At 38.9% G+C, this 17,708-nt stretch overlaps 1 protein-coding gene across 1 annotated transcript in view; it reads left to right on the top strand.

Moving 5' to 3' along the window:
- Positions 1 to 406: 406 nt before the first annotated feature.
- shroom3 (shroom family member 3) overlaps positions 407 to 17,708 on the top strand; it is a 103,117-nt gene continuing 85,815 nt past the window's right edge. The window contains exon 1 of the mRNA XM_079835158.1: positions 407 to 1,193. Coding sequence (XP_079691284.1) covers positions 1,047 to 1,193 — 147 coding nt within the window. The 5' untranslated portion in view covers positions 407 to 1,046. The remainder of the gene's footprint in view (positions 1,194 to 17,708) is intronic.

The raw sequence follows: 17,708 nt of genomic DNA, 5'->3' as shown, positions 1-17,708 counted from the left end.
AGAGAACTTTTAAGGCCACTGGGACGGTAGAAATGTCTAACTTAAATAACCAGATTAGGCAAGAAAACTCGATATCCACTCCCTCGAGCAACTAAACTGCTGGTAAGGTTTTCAGTCAAATGTATCCAGCTTTTTTAAGTTCAGTTTTCACTGTATTTTGATACACATGACATAAGCACCAAGTAAATAACTCCGAAATATGAATTGAATGACTTGATCAAACTTGTTAAAAGTATGTGTGAGTGTATGTGTGGTTTTCCATGTATGATGTGGGAGGACAAGGTGGTGATTTGACTACATTATGTCAGCCAGTTTCGGTCAGAGGCACTGGTAGTATGTGATTTCGAGGGCTGTTGTATTTCACTGTGGTAGAGCGGTTTGCACGGTTTCGCGCATGCGCGTAACCATTCCGATGAACTGTGGAGTTAGGTGGGTGGGGGGGTCGACCACAGACTCCCTCATCCATGGCTGCGAAGAGTTTCAGCGCATCAACAAGAAAATAAAACTTCAAGACTGTGTTTTAAAAGCGGGAACGCGGTTTCGCACTGAATCCATGATTTTGGAAACTCGAGAAGGAGCTTTTTCTTTCTGACAGGACTCGCTGAGGGGAATCGCGGCGGGCGCGAGCGCTCGGTCTTTCTGCGGACGCAGTGAAATGAATCAAATTCTATTGTGATGTAAAAATGAAGTCGGAAGCGAGCAAGGGCTGACAAACGGGGTTTAAAAGTGAGACCACTACCTGGAAAAGTGGTACACAAAATCACATTTGCCTGCTTATTTGCAAATGTAAATTTTTGAAAGGCTGGACAAGTTTTTAGAGTCATCTAGCAGGTAGGGATGTAAGGTAGGTGCTAGAAACAGAATTGTTATGTTCCGCTGCGATCCCAAATGAAGTAATTCAAGGAAATGACCCATCACAACGTTGAAGTTTTGACTGAGAACAAGAAACATCCAGGACATCCTTGGCCGTGTTCCTAGCGGAGTTTATTGGTTGACTGAGTAACTAAGAGACGTCCTCGTCCATTCTTTTCCCCAACATTCCAGCGATGGATAATAGTTTTCCAGGCAGCAGCAGTGCCGTGATCCAAAAGGGAAAGTTTGTGTTCGTCGAGGCTCAGTTGCAGGGTGGAGCGCCCTGGGGTTTCACGCTCAAAGGTGGGCTTGAACACGACGAGCCGTTAATCATATCGAAGGTAAAATATCATCTTACACACCTGTCCTTCACACGATGATGAATGCGTGTCTGTCACCTGAATATAACAGCTACAGCACTCAAAGGGTCAGCATGTGTCAGTCAGCAGCATGTTATTCTATACGCCAGGAGAGAAACATAATGAGGGTTTCATGATTTGTAGCTGGAAATGAAATGGAAATTATGAACACTTAAGTCTCACATGTCACTGCATGAGATAAAGAATGCCAAACTAAGTGTCAACATATCACAAGCACAACATTTCACATGAAGAACGTTTAAAAAGACAAAAACAATGTTCAAAAAGCATTTTGGCACTTTTTGATAGTCAAATTTTAGTGGAGCATGTCTATAGATGTGTTGACTACACATGTGGTTATGGTTATTTTGCTTGGACACCTGTGTGATGGTCTTGGTCACTATAATGTTGCCAAGACAGATTTATAAAATAATCACGAACCCTAACCAATTACTACCCCTAGAAAGAAACGATAGGTTGATATTAAGAATACACTGTAAAATCGAATTAGTTAGGCTTGCTTTAAAAACCGATTGCCTTAAAAATGAATAGTATGTTGTGCTAACAAATGCTTAGTTTGTAAAGTTTACTTACACACGAGTTCTAGTAACTAAAAAAGAACTGTAGAGATTACTTGATATTTTACTTTAGATTTACTCTTGACTTAGTATAGCAGCATTGTTGCTACCATTTTTGTGTTTTGATGCTGAATGTTTACAAATATAGAGGGATTATATCAACCCAATTGAAAGGTGTTTATGACGGAAGTCACAGGTGTTTATGATGGAAGTGTTAGCAATAAAATTGTAAATGATCATTATATGACATAAAGTGAAATTTTACATAGGTTAATTTTAAAAGATTAACTTAATTTCTGTCTAAATAAAAAAAAAACTAGGTCAACTTTTAAAAGCAACCTATTTATTACTTCTCTTTATTTGATACCAAATAACTGTGATTTCTTGTTGCATTGCTGTATCAATAGAAAGAGTTATAATAATATATATGTTCCAAGTGCCCAACCAAAGTGAACACTTTTTTTTCTTTATAAAATGGCACACAACCCAATCAATTATTCTTAACTTGGGGTTTAAACAAGGAATAGTATGTGAATACTACAGATTACTGGATTTTTACAATGAAGACATTAAAGTTAAGGCATTATGTAAAGTTAACTAAAAAGTGTTAGATAGAATCACCAATTCCCACTTTTTAACGTACAAAAACAGGGTCACTGAACTTCTAATATACACTAAAAATCATTTTGTAAAATGAGAAAAGTTCTGAGAAAATATATCACATGTTTTCAGGTGCCTCTTGTTTTGGTTTTTTATTTAAAATACAATGAAATTCTGATATTTCAAATGTCCAAATACGTTTTGGAGCCGCTATGTGTTTTTTGGTCATTCAGGACTAGTCATATTACATCTGTAAAGTTCTTATTATATATTAAAATAAGGCATTTACTGAAATATATATCATGTTATGGTTCTGGATTTCACATATGAAGGTCACATGAGGTATAACGCAGCAGACCATAGGGGTCTGTATGTCACACACACTTCTTAATGAGAGGGTGCGTCCTTCAGGCATCTAGACCGTAATTGCTGAGTACAGGGTCAGATTCTTGGTGTGACACCCAGACCAGCGTGAGTAACAGATTTTGACCTGCTACATTCATAAAACAGTTTTTCACATGCTCCTGTTGAATTCTCCCACACGGCTGGAGCCTGAACATAAAAAATAATAGATGGCGGAATTCGAGAATCCATTGTAGTTCTGTAAAGCTCAAGATCCTTAGGTGGCCACCTGGGTAAGATTTAGTTCAACTGGATTGTTTTTAGCAGTCTTGGAGGGGAAAATATTCTCTCTTGGTACATGTAAAAAAGAAATATCTTTATACTTTTTTTCTATATCAATATTAGAATGTCTAAGGATAATTTAGGCTTTTATATTTTGAATTCTTCCATCTCCTGAAAATCAAATTATCAATTTGTCAATTAAAGAACTATGTTTTTATATTTATGAAAGGATGACATTTAGTGTTCAGATGCTGCTATGTGGTTGCTAGGCTATTCTTAGTGGTTGCTAGGTAAGGCGTCATGATATTCTCATCCCTAGATGACTTGGGTCAACGTGCTGGATCCTTCACTGGAAACCAGAAGTAATTCCCACTAAAAGTTTACTCTTACTATCGCACCTAGGAACAATAATAAGCCAACACCATTATGACTACATTTTTGCTAAGAAGTATTTGCAACTAAAGCAAGGCGGTATTTGACTTTGGTCAAGTGTATCCCTTGCAGACTGTGGGTGGCCTTGGACGGCCCAGTGCATTATGGATGTTGACATTTTCTTACCTATTTGGCAAAAGGGAAGACAACCGCCTTGTAAGGGGCTTTCGCACCGTAGGAACCTTTTCATAGTTGCTAGAACTATTGGTGGAAGTGCCGGGATTTTTGGTGGGTTTGCACCGCAAAAACTAGGAACAATTTTAGTTCTAGGAACTCCTTTTGGGGGAACTAAATTAGCCAGAGTAGAGTCCAACCCAGCACAATAGGAACTACCAGTGACATAAGTGAACGCTGATTGGCCGAACCAAGCCTGCCGCACTCGTGTTAAAAACTGAAGCCAAAACGTCTCGATCGCCCCCAGGTGGCTGGTCCCAGTATAGCTCATAACCCCCACCCCTCCGTGTATTCTAATGGTCGCGAGACAAACTAAACAATCCAATTACACTTCATATATTTTTTCCCCAAAGTAGGTTTCTGTCATTTTAGGTATTTTTATCATGATTTCATTTCAAGCATTTCATTTTTTTTAAATAGGTCTAGTTTTAGTTAGTTATTTGATGCTATAAAACGATTTGACGTCATGATTGACAGCTGTGATTGACAGCTTCTCTTGAGTGAAGTTGTCACTGAGGCACCAACAGACTTTTTTTTTCTGGATTTTCGGGAGGAGATTGGAGCTTTAGCTTTAATTTCTACATTTCCATAACTGTTTATTTCACACCGACATAGTGAATTGTTCTGCATCTGTGAGAGTGTGGGCGGGCTTTTGCTATCGCGGCTCTACTTCCTGCTTTCTACTGCTCAGACTCGGTCCTAAATCTGCGCAAGATGTCAGCGCCATATTCGGACCTTCAGCGGAAGAAAATGAAGTTGCGTCATCCATATTTTTTTACGTTCTATGGGCCGAACGCACGTGAAACACCAGCACCCGTTTTTCCATTTTTAAAAAGCTGTGAAAACACACAGATTCTAGCCTATATATTTACTATATAACTCCTTGAACATGGAAAACAGTGATAGATGGACCTCTCAACCTTTATGCTAAGGAGAAAATCCAACGCGACTTTGAGGGGACCAAGCGAAACATGATTATGTATTTCTGCTCAGCTACGACATTGGACATCAGCCACACGGCAAACGTTAATACTTCTTCGTATACTGTCTACTTTCTTTGTATAACAGTTCTATCTAATATCATATTAGACAGGACTAATACTAATGAAGACGGAGAATGTGAGCGCTGTGTGCTCAGTCTTTCTGTGCGTTCACACCGCCGGCGGCGAGAGCGTCAAACTTCGCTCTGGCCGCCCTGCCATCGACGCTGTAGAAGATTCGTGGACGCGCTGCCGCTCTGACGTAGATCGAATGCTTGGTCTTTTTTGAAACGGCATTTAAAGGGGATGCAAAGCAAACAATCATGTTGATCGGCGTTTGTGCTGACTGACCACAAGTAGGGTATAACCGTATAATATAACCTCATGAAATCATTTAAATGTGAAAGTTTAAAAAAGCAGATCGATGGAAAGAACTTAACAATTATAGTTACATGTTTGCTAACGAAATAAACCAATTAAAAGCCATTTGTGTGGTGTATAAATAATGTTGCGCATCTTCTTATCAAACCCGCCGCACCAGCAGTGATCAACCTCTCCTCTATTTTGCTTGGGAACTAATGTGGTCGGAACCAAAGTTTACAGCACTGCGTTCTCTAGAATCATCTCAAGCGGAGCACTACTACATTCCCATTGGTTGCCGCCGAAGCGCGTCATAGCTCATTACCATAAAGTTGACCTGATTTCAACTCTCCTCGACGCCCAAATCGTCCAAGACGCGCCGCGCCGCTCTCGCCGGAGCTCGCCGTCGGGCTCCCATTGAGAATGAATGACTTCCGGCCACTTTGACGCTCTCGCCGGCGGCGGTGTGAACGCACAGTTAGGAGTTCTCAGCGCCGTCAAAATAAGTCACAACAACACGGCTTGTGTCACTTCAGAGTTCCTATTGGTGACGCGAATGCAACTAGGAAAAACTTTAGTTCTCGGGGAAACACTTTGGCGGTTAGTTCTTATAACTACCCTGTGCGAAAGCCCCTTTCCTTCGTTTTCTCTAGTCAGTTAGCACCGATTTCAACTTTCTACTGTTTTTCTACAGCACCGATTTCAACTTTCTACTGTTACAGTTTTATTGAAAGCCCATTTGATGAAGTAATGAAGTGCCAAGCTATCATTCACGTCTAAAAAAAGTGGAGTGGTTTTAAAATGAATTAATATTTCCAGTCACTAACCCTCAGTATTAGCTATAGTTATTGTGATGATTTTCTTGATGACCTCTACTTTGCTGATAATCAATAGATCATCTTTATGGGGATGGTAATGGAATTAATGGGAGACTCATGATCTATGTATTTGTTTTTCTTCGAAACAGGAAACATAACTCATTTCCTTCCCAGTTAGGAACTAAACCAACTGAAGCAGTAGGCTTATCTGGTCACATTAGATTAACTTATTACAAATAAGCAACTCAAGTTTCCCAAGTTTGCAATGAAGTTTGCAAGTTTCCAAAGAAAGGAAGGGTTCTAATTAAAATCCGGTGTTTTCTATGGTACTTATGATATTTTGTCCGATGACACTTCTGTCGTATATATGATCAGAGCAAATTCATCTATTCAGGTCTGACACAGTGACTGCAAACTGGTGGTTAATCTCTGATCTTGTGATCAGAATGAGCTCTTTCGCACTGTACTGGATCAGTACTCATCAGTCATGTTGGCTAATCAGCACACTACAGTCAGGGAGGCTCATGGGAATTAAATGAAAACATCCCAGGCCAGAGAGAGGAATGCCTGTAATAGGACTCACAGGAGAATTCCTGCTTTATTCTATCTTACTTCATATTCATAGTTTTCACGTGATATCACACGCTTACAAATGCCCACCTGAAGGGCAAAACAAGGCTTTCCTCCATTGCCCGCAGTCATTTTTATCAGGTTTGTAGGCAGTAAGAAAGACAGTGATATTAAAATACCAAATTCAATATACACCTTATTGATGATGCATACTTTCTTTAGGAAAGCAGATGAACACAGAATATTAAGGTTTCTCGTTAAGCGTATTTTTCCCATTGAAACCCATTATAGAGAAAACCGGTTGAGTCCATATTCTTGGCTCATCTACTCGATGTATGTAGTATGCATCATCACAAGGGTGTAAACGGAATTTGATCTTTTAATATCACTGTTTTAGCACATTACGGGACTTTAAGGGTGGGTTGCACAAATAATCTCGAGTTCACACTGCCCGATTTTGACTCGCCGACAGGTTTTGCGAAATCGCAGACAAATGCCCGAAATCATAGGCAAATCGGTGCTCGTGCACGTGAGTGACAATCACACAGTGTGAATTATCAAAGATATGAACAGAGAGAATCGCAGACGAGTTGCCGATGCCCGTGAGATATTTGGCATGCTAAATATCTGGACCTCTCTGCGATTTAAACTCCTGCTGTGTGAAATGTGTTTTGACTGAAAATTACATCAGCCAATGAGAGAGCAAGATACAGGGCAGCGGGAGGTTCAGCGAGGAGTTCTAGACCAGAATATCAGTTTTAATAGATATATTTACAATTATATCAAACAGAAACAAAGCACAAACATTTGCTTGACCAGCCACAGAAGTAGCACTTTGCAAAATTATTTACCTCAGACTCTCTTTGCAGAACACTATCATTGCTCCCTCTGTCTCCCCAACCATTTCCCCCACCATAATATTTTTTCTTTTTCTCCTTTTTGTTGCAAATCCGCGCGCAGACAATTTGGATCGCAAACTTTCTCTAGTTTATCATTTTTAATAACAATTCCAGTTTCGCGCGAGAACAGTCTGACACGCGCGCGATCTCGTGTTGTTTACTTGTCACATCTCACGTGTGTGTGGTTGTGAAACGTAGTTTGCACAATCGAGAGAGTTGTCGGTGATTCTTCCTATTGTAAAGTCATGCAGTGTGAAACCTCCTGTCGCCGATCCATCGTGCAGTGTGAACACAGCAGTGACTGAATGCTACCCCAGATAGTCATGCAGTGTGAAAGGAGCAGTGATCCGATGAGTTTGAAAATCGGCATTAGGATTCTTTAGTTGTCAGTTCACCCTCCGTCTGCTGCTTGATCAGCTTTATAAAGTTTTTACTGCGTAATTAATCTGTTTTAAAATTAAGTGGTGCAACAACTAGATTAAAAAAAAAACCCAGATCAACAAATCCTAGATTAGCGATAAACTTTTCTTCATTGAATCCTTATTGGTGCAACTCACCCTACAGGGTTTTTCACGTCAAGTGTTTTAAAAACGTCTTGCTGTTTTATGAATATGATATGTGAAGATATTCTGTCTCAGTTGACCCACTGGCTTTATCCTTGGAGAATAATGGAGACTAATTGTTGGCATTGTCAGGGTTAAACACTTTAAGAGTTTTTATCTCTCTTCTGCAGTGCATGTGTTTGTGAGTGTGTATCTGTAAGTTTAGCCGTACAAGAGATTATGAATCGTTGAATCACAGTTAAATCAGTCCAAAGTCAGCATGCAGCAGGATGTATGTGGTAGACTGCAAATGATCAATGGGGGGAAACTACACTTGTTTTCTGGGAAGTGACCAACAGAATATTATTAGACTCAACATGAACTTTAGCAGGTGCTTACTATCACGAAATTGAGCAAGAATCCCTGAGCTGGTTTTGTGACTAATACTGGAAGATCTCATGTAGGAATAATCGTTTCCCCAGACTTTCCTGGGGTATTAATCACGTAATTTATCCCTTTCGTCCAGTCATGAGCTCAATAATGTTTATTTTCAGCAAAAAACACCATTTAGGCTCTATAGTGTTGCGTTGTTATGGTCCTTTAAGATTGTCATTATTGTTTCTGCAGAGAAATGTTTTGGTTTCTAGGTTTTTTGAAGATTGAGTACATATGAAACTGGACAATTAGAGAATAATGGTTATTTGTTGGGCTCAAAGGGTTAGTTCACCCAAAAATGAAAACTGTCATTAATTACTAGGGGTGTTAAAATTAATTTGCATCAACGCATCGCAATGTGAATGATTCTGCATTGATGCAGCAATAAACCATAATCAATTATAACCTAATGACGTTTCTTTGACATCATTCGTCACATACGCGCTTCTCGCACTAGCGTAAAATTGCGGAGGGAGGCGAAACCAGAAAACGAGTAATAAATGCACCCATTTTTTTGCATATACAGCATATATGAGTGTGTCCACGTGTGTGTGCGCGAGGCTGCGTGTGTGTGAGGCTGCATACGTGTGTGTGAGGCTGCAATGTAACTTAAGTACACTACTTGACAGTTTCATGCGCTTTTATTATTTACTAGTGTTTGTTAGCTATAAATGGTCCTGTCATCTACTGGGTTCAGACTTAAAGGAACACACAGACTTTTTGGGACTTAAGCTTATTCACCGTATCCCCCAGAGTTAGATTAGTCCATACATACTATTCTCACCTCCGTGCGTGCCATAACTCTGTCTGATGCACCCACCGCTAGCCTAGCTTAGCACAAAGACTGGAGGTAAATGGCTCCAGCTAGCTTACTGCCCAATAAGTGACAAAATAACGCCAACATTTTCCTATTTACATGTTTGTGTATAGTTACATTGTGTACTAAGACCGATGGAAAATAAAAAGTTGCGATTTTCTAGACATGACTAGGAACTATACTCTCATTTCTGCGTAGTCAAGGAACTTTGTGCCATCCCATGAGTGCAGCGGTGCAATGATATTACGCAGTGCCTGAAAATAGGCTATCTTCCGTCAACATAACTAACGTGACAACCTGCTTGCACAGGGAGTGTGCTGGTGACTATTTCCAGGCACTGCGTGCATAATATCATTGTTTGCTACATTAAGGAAGTGTACTTTCTTGGAGCAGATAAAATAAAAAGGGAGTTCATATATATCTGACTAGTTGTATTCATTGACAAAAATGTAGCCATGTGCAGTAATATTGAAAATTGTGGATGCAACACATCGTGATGTACTATTAATTACTCACCCTCATGTTGTTCCAAACCCGTAAGACTTTCATTCATCTACGAAACACAAATTAAGATCTTTTTGATGAAATCTGAGAGCTTTCTGTCCCTCAATTGACAGCGACGCAACTACCACTTTCATCCCCAGAAAGGTAGTAAAGACATCATAAAAGTAATCCATGTGACTCCAGTGGTTTAACCTCATTTTATGAAGCAACGCGAGTGCTTTGTTTGCGCAAAAACATTCATCTCCAACACGAATTTACACAACGTCTGCTCACGCACCAACACAACATTGTGTCGTGGTGGTGGTACTTTGTTAAAGAGATAGTTCACCCAAAAATGAAAATTAGCCCATGATGTACTCACCCTCAAGTCATCCTAGGTGTAGTCATATACACCTAGGCCTGTCGCAATAATCAATATATCGATATATCGCGCACTATATGTACATGACCTCAATGTTTTTTTTGTGAAGCAATATATCGCCCATTATGTTTACATGATAATGAATGTCACCAACATTTTACTCGACTGTGCTGTCATCTTGTATGTTTTCCGTGACGGAGGCGAAAGTGGTTCTCGGGCAGTTCCTTCATACACCGAGCTAGGGCTGTAACGATTTGACCAAAAATAAAAACCTCGATTAATTGAACATTTGACCTCGATTACGATTAATGAACGATTATTTTGCTTTTTTTTTTTTTGCCCTCACAAGTTTTTTGAGTAAGTTCCTGATAAGGTTTGTACTGTAAATATTTTCTACTATTAAAGGTGGATTTTTTTTTTTTTCTAATGAAAAAGTGCATTTCTTTGTGATTTTTAAAATACTTGAAGGAAACGGTTCACTTTCAGCAGTTATTGTCTATGGAGCAGATTTCTGTTTGTTGTGCATCAGATACAGATAAATTAACACAGTAGGCCTACATTACATTTATCTGAATGCATTAATGAGAGAGTGATTGTGTGTGTGAATTACTCTTACTGTCTCTATTCATTATGAAGCTGTGGTTTGTACTAACTTCAAAGGTATTAAAATAACGGTTGAGTTTCTGAGCTACTTTAGTGACTTTACTTTAGTCACAGGACAGCGTTGATCCTGCGTTTTTGCACTCCTCTGCGCGCGATCTTCACTTGATGTGCGAGCTTCTGTCTGAGTGTTCGTTTGTCACAATAAATCAGGCATTAGTTCAACATAATACACATCTGATAGTCGAAACTCGCTTTAATGTTCAAGCTGGCAGGGCTTAACCACCTACAAATGACAAAGCTTTGCGAGAACGCAGGTGAAAGATCTGCCTTCAGGGCGCACGCGTTGTCGCGTTTAAACGCATTTACTTGACAAACTTTACGAGCACGAAAGTGAAAGCGGCTTTGGGGCTTGCGCGCGCCGTCTCTCTCTCTCTCTGTGTGTGTGTGTGTGTGTGTGTCAGCGGTAGGCTATAAGAACGGCGATTAACTGACCTGTATAAACTGTGTAAAACATGCAGTTACTATAGTGATTCTGGACATCTATAAACACAGATTACTGCTCCTGCATCTCTGTGTGCCTTCAAACTGCACTTGATGTGACTGACGGGGCGGAGTCACGTGAAAACCGAAATAACCGACATGGGAAAAATACGTCGGTTAGAGGTTCTGAATGTCGGTTTCGGTTATTTTTCGATTAATCGTACAGCCCTACACCGAGCGGTTATGGACAGGTGAAAAAAGGCGCTATTTGAGGCGTTACAGTGTTTTCCTGACAACTACTGACAGTTTGGAAGAATAAGCCCAAATGGACTCGATTTCAAAGCCGCAATCTCCTGTTCACGGTGCACATATAATTGTCAACACAGAATGACGAGTGTTAAAGCCGTTTCACAAGGGAAAATGTTTATTTACTTTTTATTATTTTTAGGATAATATATTTTTTACCCTTAATTTCCATGATCTAAAGAATTAAAAGGTTGTCATTTGAAAGTGTGTAGGTCTATTTGCATTATTATGCTGTTATATTAGGATTATATAGTCAGTGGCATAAAATAGCCTTAAAATGACAATAATATAGTTTATCGCTATTATTTCTGGGACGAAATATCGCGAAACAAAAAGTAGTTATCGTGACAGGTCTATATACACCTAGGATGACTTAAGGGTGCGTTAATTTTTGGGTGAACTAAGTGGTAAATTATGTGGGTTTTTTTCGCCAAAAAAGCATGTTGCTCCATAAAATTGAGGTTAAACCACTGGAGTCACATGGATTCATTTTTTGATGTCTTTACTATGATATTTAGTTTATTTTACATGGATTTAATCTTTATTTTTATTTTTTTATTTTTTTTAGTTAATCAACTCCCCTCTTAAAAACATTTTGGCTTCTTGAGATGATGCTTCTATATGGTTTTTTGGAGATTGTTAGATCAGTGTTTTAGTTTCTAGTTCTACTAAAACCACTGTAAAAAAACACTTTTTAAGACCGCATGCCTGCATTTTATTGCTCGTGAACATAGTTCAAAATTTATAAATTGATATGAAAGTTTCATTTGATTAAAATGCATGGCTGTATTTGTTTGGAGGTGTTTTTTCTTAAACGGGGAGTAATTCTTGGATGGAAACAGGCGAAAGCAGAGGAGATCCTCGTCCTGCCTTATTTGGTGCTCTGGATTTTGGGTCTTGAGTAATGTCCTCTGTTGCCCGACTCCAATCTCTCTCTCTCTAGCCTCTCAGAAAAACAACACAAAATATCTAGATAGTTTGTGGATTTGCTGCTGCCATGACAATGGGATCCCGGATCCCCTGCACTCCTGCGTTTATGTATACAGTACCTGTTATGTTCAACTGCATAAACAGGAATTGATTACAATGATGTTTTCTGCTTGGAAACAGATGTTTCCAAAGCATGAGGATTTGTACACCCAATCCGACCCTAAAAGTGTAATTTGGAATTGCATACCAAAGCAAATTCAGTCTATCCTGAAATCAAGTCTATACAGATCACGTAATTTGCATTCAGAGTGAATAAACCCATTTGGCTGCATCCCAATTTGCATTCTGTTCGTCCTAAATAGCATGCAAGATTAGGGTTAATGCATCCTAAATCATAGTTCATTGATATATGTCAAAGGTGCCTAGAATATGAAATGTTTGTGTACTGCATCTGTGTGTACGATTTATGGGATCGAAAATATAATGATAGACTGAAAGAGTGGCTGAGATTTGTCCATTTTGAGATGATCAAAATGTTTGTTTAAATTAAAGGGTCAATTAAAAGTTACGTATTAATGAATTTTGTCTAGATGCAAATGCAAAAAAGTACAATCTATGGTGTAAATACACAACATTATTCCATTGTAGACTATCCCAATACTGGTATAGGCCTACTTATTACATAATAAATTATGTACAGTACTTTTTAAAGTTTTTGGTCTATAAGATAAAAAAAAAATGTTTTATGCTTTAATGCTTACCCAGGCTGCATTTATTTGATGAAAAATGCAGTAAAAACAGTAATATTGTAAAATATTATAATTTAAAAGAGCTGTTTTCCAATATAATATATTGTCAAATGTAATTTATTCCTGTGATCAAAGCTGAATTTTCAGCATCATTACTCCAGTCTTGATCAGTGTCACATGATCCTTCAGAAATCATTCTAATATGGTGATTTTCTGCTCAAGGAACATTTCTGATTATTATCATCAATGTTGAAAACAGTTGTGCTGCTTAATATTTGTGTGGAAACCATGAAACAATAATCAATTTCAGGATTCTTTGATGAATAGAAGGTTAAAGAACAGCATTTATTTAAAATAGTAATTTAATAGTATGGATGGGCGATTAATCGAAACCGAAATTCAGAACCTCTAATCGACGTAATTTTCCCATGTCGGTTATTTCGGTTTTAGTCATGTGACTCCGCCCCGTCCAGTGCAGTTTGCAGGCACATGGAAAGATTCAAGAGCAGTTATCTTTGTTTATACAACCCCAAATCAGAAAAAGTTGGGACAGTATGGAAAACGCAAAAAAAAAAAAAAGAAGTGATTTCTAAATTTACTTTGAATTGTATTTCATTGCAGACAATATGAACACAAAATATTTCATGTTTTGTCAGGTCAACTTCATGTCATTTGTAAATATGCATCCTTTCCTGTCATTCAGACCTGCAACACATTTCAAAAAAAGTTGGGACAGGAGCAATTTAGGGCTAGTAATGAGGTAAAATGGTTAAATAATGATGTGATTTGAAACAGGTGATGTCAACAGGTGATTGTATTATGATTTGGTACAAAAGCAGCATCCAAGAAAGGTCTAATCCTTTAGGAGCAAAGATGGGCCGAGGATCGCCAGTTTGCCAACAAATACGTGAGAAAATTATTGAAATGTTTAAAAACAATGTTCCTCAAAGACAGATAGGAAGAGATTTGGATATTTCACATTCAACGGTGCATAACATAATTAAAAGATTCAAGGAATCTGGAGGAATTTCAGTGCGTAAAGGACAAGGGCGCAAGCCTAAGCTGAACAACCGTGATCTCCGATCCCTCAGGCGGCACTGCATCAAGAATCGTCATTCATCTATAAGCGATATCACCACATGGGCTCAGGACTACTTTGGCAAACCTTTGTCAAGTACCACAATACGTAGTTACATCCACAAATGCCAGTTAAAACTGTACTGTGCCAAAAGGAAGCCCTATGTTAACAGTGTCCAGAAGCGCCGTCGACTTCTCTGGGCTCGGAGGCATCTGGGATGGACCATCACACAGTGGAAACGTGTACTGTGGTCAGATGAATCAGTATTTCAGGTATTTTTTGGTAGGAATGGACACCGTGTGCTCCGGACCAAAGAAGAAAAGGATCATCCAGACTGTTACCAGCAACAAGTCCAAAAGCAAGGGTCTGTCATGGTATGGGGTTGTGTCAGTGCCCTTGGCAAAGGTAACTTGCATTTCTGTGAAGGCACCATTAATGCTGAAAAGTACATAGAGATTTTGGAGCATAATATGCTGCCTTCAAGAAGACATCTTTTCCAGTGACGTCCATGCATATTTCAACAAGACAATGCAAAACCACATTCTGCACACATTACAAAGTCCTGGCTGCGGAGGAAGAGGGTACGGGTACTTGACTGGCCTGCCTACAGTCCTGACCTGTCTCCAAAAGAGAATGTGTGGCGCATTTTGAAGCGCAAAATACGACAACGAAGACCCCGTACTGTTGCCCACCTTAAGACTTGTTTGCAGGAAGAATGGGACAAAATTACACCTGAAACACTTCATCACTTGGTGTCTTCAGTCCCTAAACGTCTTTTAAGTGTTGTGAAAAGGAATGGCAACATTACAAAGTGGTAAATGCTTTACTGTCCCAACTTTTTTTTTAAATGTGTTGCAGGTCTGAATGACAGGAAAGGATGCATATTTACAGATGACATGAAGTTGACCAGACAAAACATGAAATATTTTTTCATATTGTCTGCAATGAAATACAAGTCAAAGTAAATTTAGAAATCACTTTTTTATTTGCGTTTTCCATACTGTCCCAACTTTTTCTGATTTTGGGTTGTAGATGCTCAGTATTACTATGGGTAATCGCTGTTCTTGTATGCGCTGAAACACACACATGTCGCCCAAGCCCCGAAGCCAGATCATATTAACTTGCGTCCTCATGAAGTTTGTCAATTAAATTTAAAGGCTTGCCAGTTTGCACTATTCAAGAACAACAATATGGAAAACATCACCATTCAGTGCTCATTAACTTTTTTCTGACGCGCACGCCCTGAAGCCAGATCACTTTCACTTGCGTTCTCACAAAACTTTTTCATTTGTTTTAAGGCCTGCCAGTTTGAACACTGAAATGATTTTAGACCATCGGATGCGTGTCATTATATTGAACTAATGCGCTGATGCATTGACACACGAACACTCATACATACAGTAGTTTGCAACTTCGCACTGCGCATCACGTAAAGAGAGGAGAGCAGAAACTCATTGTCAACGTTATCCTGTGATTCATCACTAAAGTAGCTTAGAAACTCAACCTTTGAAGTAACTACAAACCACAGCTTCATAATTAATAGAGACGGTATGACTAATTCACACACCCAATCACTCTCTCGGTAATGCATTCAAAAAATGAATGTACCTGTATCTGATGTACAACAAACAGAAATCTGCCCCATAGACAATAACTGCTGAAAGTGAGCGGTTTCCTTCAAGTATTTTAAAATCACAAAGAAATGCACTTTTTCATTAGAAAAAATATATCCCACCTTTTAATATTTGAGCATATTTACAGTACAAACCTTATCCGTGAACTATTAGGGCAGAAAAATAAAAGCAAAACAATCGTTCATTAATCGGAATCGTAAATGTTCAATTAATCAAGATTTAGATTTTTGGTCAAATCGTTCCAGCCCTATTTAATAGTATATAATAGTAGTATAACACAAACATAAAGCATTCATATTCATATCTTACTGACTTTTTAGCGGCAGTGTTAACACCAGCAAAGTACATGTGTAGGATGTGATTTGGGATGCAAACTTATAACTTTTTCTTGTCGAAGAAATCTGGACTTGTCTCAACAGGAGACACAGTTCATTTATCTGTAGTTTGTCAGTCCCAAGAGAGCGCGAGCTAACACACACTGCTGCGGTTTGGTCCATGTTGTCTGATGTGGCTCTTTTGTGCAGTAATGTGTGTTGCGCTGAATAGCACGCTTTCTGTTGCGTGCTGTAGAGCAGTGTCTTGTTTTCAATGGTGAGTAGTGTGTTGTGTGTCATAGTGAGCTGTGAAGTGTGTTGTGCTGAATAGTGAGCAGGACGCAAACAACAGCCGCAGCCCTTCATTCCCCATTTAAGAGCTTGTCACCATTACCACGGCAACAATACGGCCCCGGAGTGCGGTTAAGACGCCCGGGCAAAACAGGAGATAAGGAGGAAGGATGAAGAGGAGCTATAGGCCTTGAGAGCTGCTCTTATCTGAGAAGAGAGACCGAGGAGTATACAGCGGGACAGTGACGGAAGAAAGGGTGAGAGGGAGAGACAGAGCGAAGGGATTATGGGTGGTGTAAATGTCACCGATGGGCTTCTTTCAGCGCCTCACACTCAGATCTTCTCCTGTGTGTGTGGCAGTGTCAACACCAGTAACTGTGGGTTGATGAAACTGCCTGGCTGTATCCTAATTTGCATGCTACCCATCCTAAATAGTATTAGTACTAAATAGTTTTTTTTTTTAGAAAAATATACTGCTTGTGGCGGACATTTGTGGCATTCTCTTTATTGATTTTTGCTTTTTAATGTATGAAGTTGACCCTCTGGTGCTCTTCGGTCATTTCTAACCGAAGAATTTTCTGTTTTGAAATGTTAAAAATCACAGCTTCATCGGAATGAAATGAAATTTGGTGACTTTTCTAGCATTAGGTATGTAAACGCACAAAAAAATTGGGGTTATGATTCGAGCATGCTAATTGGTCGTAAAAAAAAAAGTAGCGTTCATTTTCGTCGGTCATAAATGACCGACCATAGGAAATGAATGGGAAATCGGCAAAAACACAAAAATTCTCCAAATATTTGTGTGTACAATCTACAAATCGGCCACAATGCTAAAAAAAGTACACAGCAGTAAAGGGGTGACACTCTAAAACATCAAGAGTGTGATATTGACACATCCACTCACACACACACGCACACTTATATACACACACACACACACACACACACACACACACACACCTATGAAAAACTGAACCTATGAACCACATTTTGAATTTTTAAATCATAGCTTCATCAGAATGATATGAAACTTGGTGACTATTCTAGCATTAGGTATGTAAACACACAAAGAAATTGAGGGCATGATTCGAGCATGCTAAGTGGTCATAAAAAAAATACTCCCACTTGTGCTCTTCGGTCAAAAATGACCATCATAGGAAATTAATGGGAAATCTGCAAAAACACAAATTCACAGAAAAAAAATCTATATTTCCAACAACAACAAAAAAATCTAAAACTTTATAATAAATAGCCTTTGAGATTTTTTGAATATATATTCAAATCCATAATAAAATCATTAAATGTGTTCAAAAGAGAACTAGGGAATTCTCAAGCCTCTCCATAGAGACCTCTAGTGATTACAACCATGGTTGCATGATTTCTTAAATAATTCCAAAAGAGGGTGCTAATCTGCCTTC

The sequence above is a fragment of the Gobio gobio genome (genome assembly GCF_949357685.1).
Source record: "Gobio gobio genome assembly, chromosome: 14".
In the NCBI taxonomy this organism is placed as follows: domain Eukaryota; kingdom Metazoa; phylum Chordata; class Actinopteri; order Cypriniformes; family Gobionidae; genus Gobio; species Gobio gobio.
This window is presented reverse-complemented; position numbering and strand designations above follow the sequence as displayed.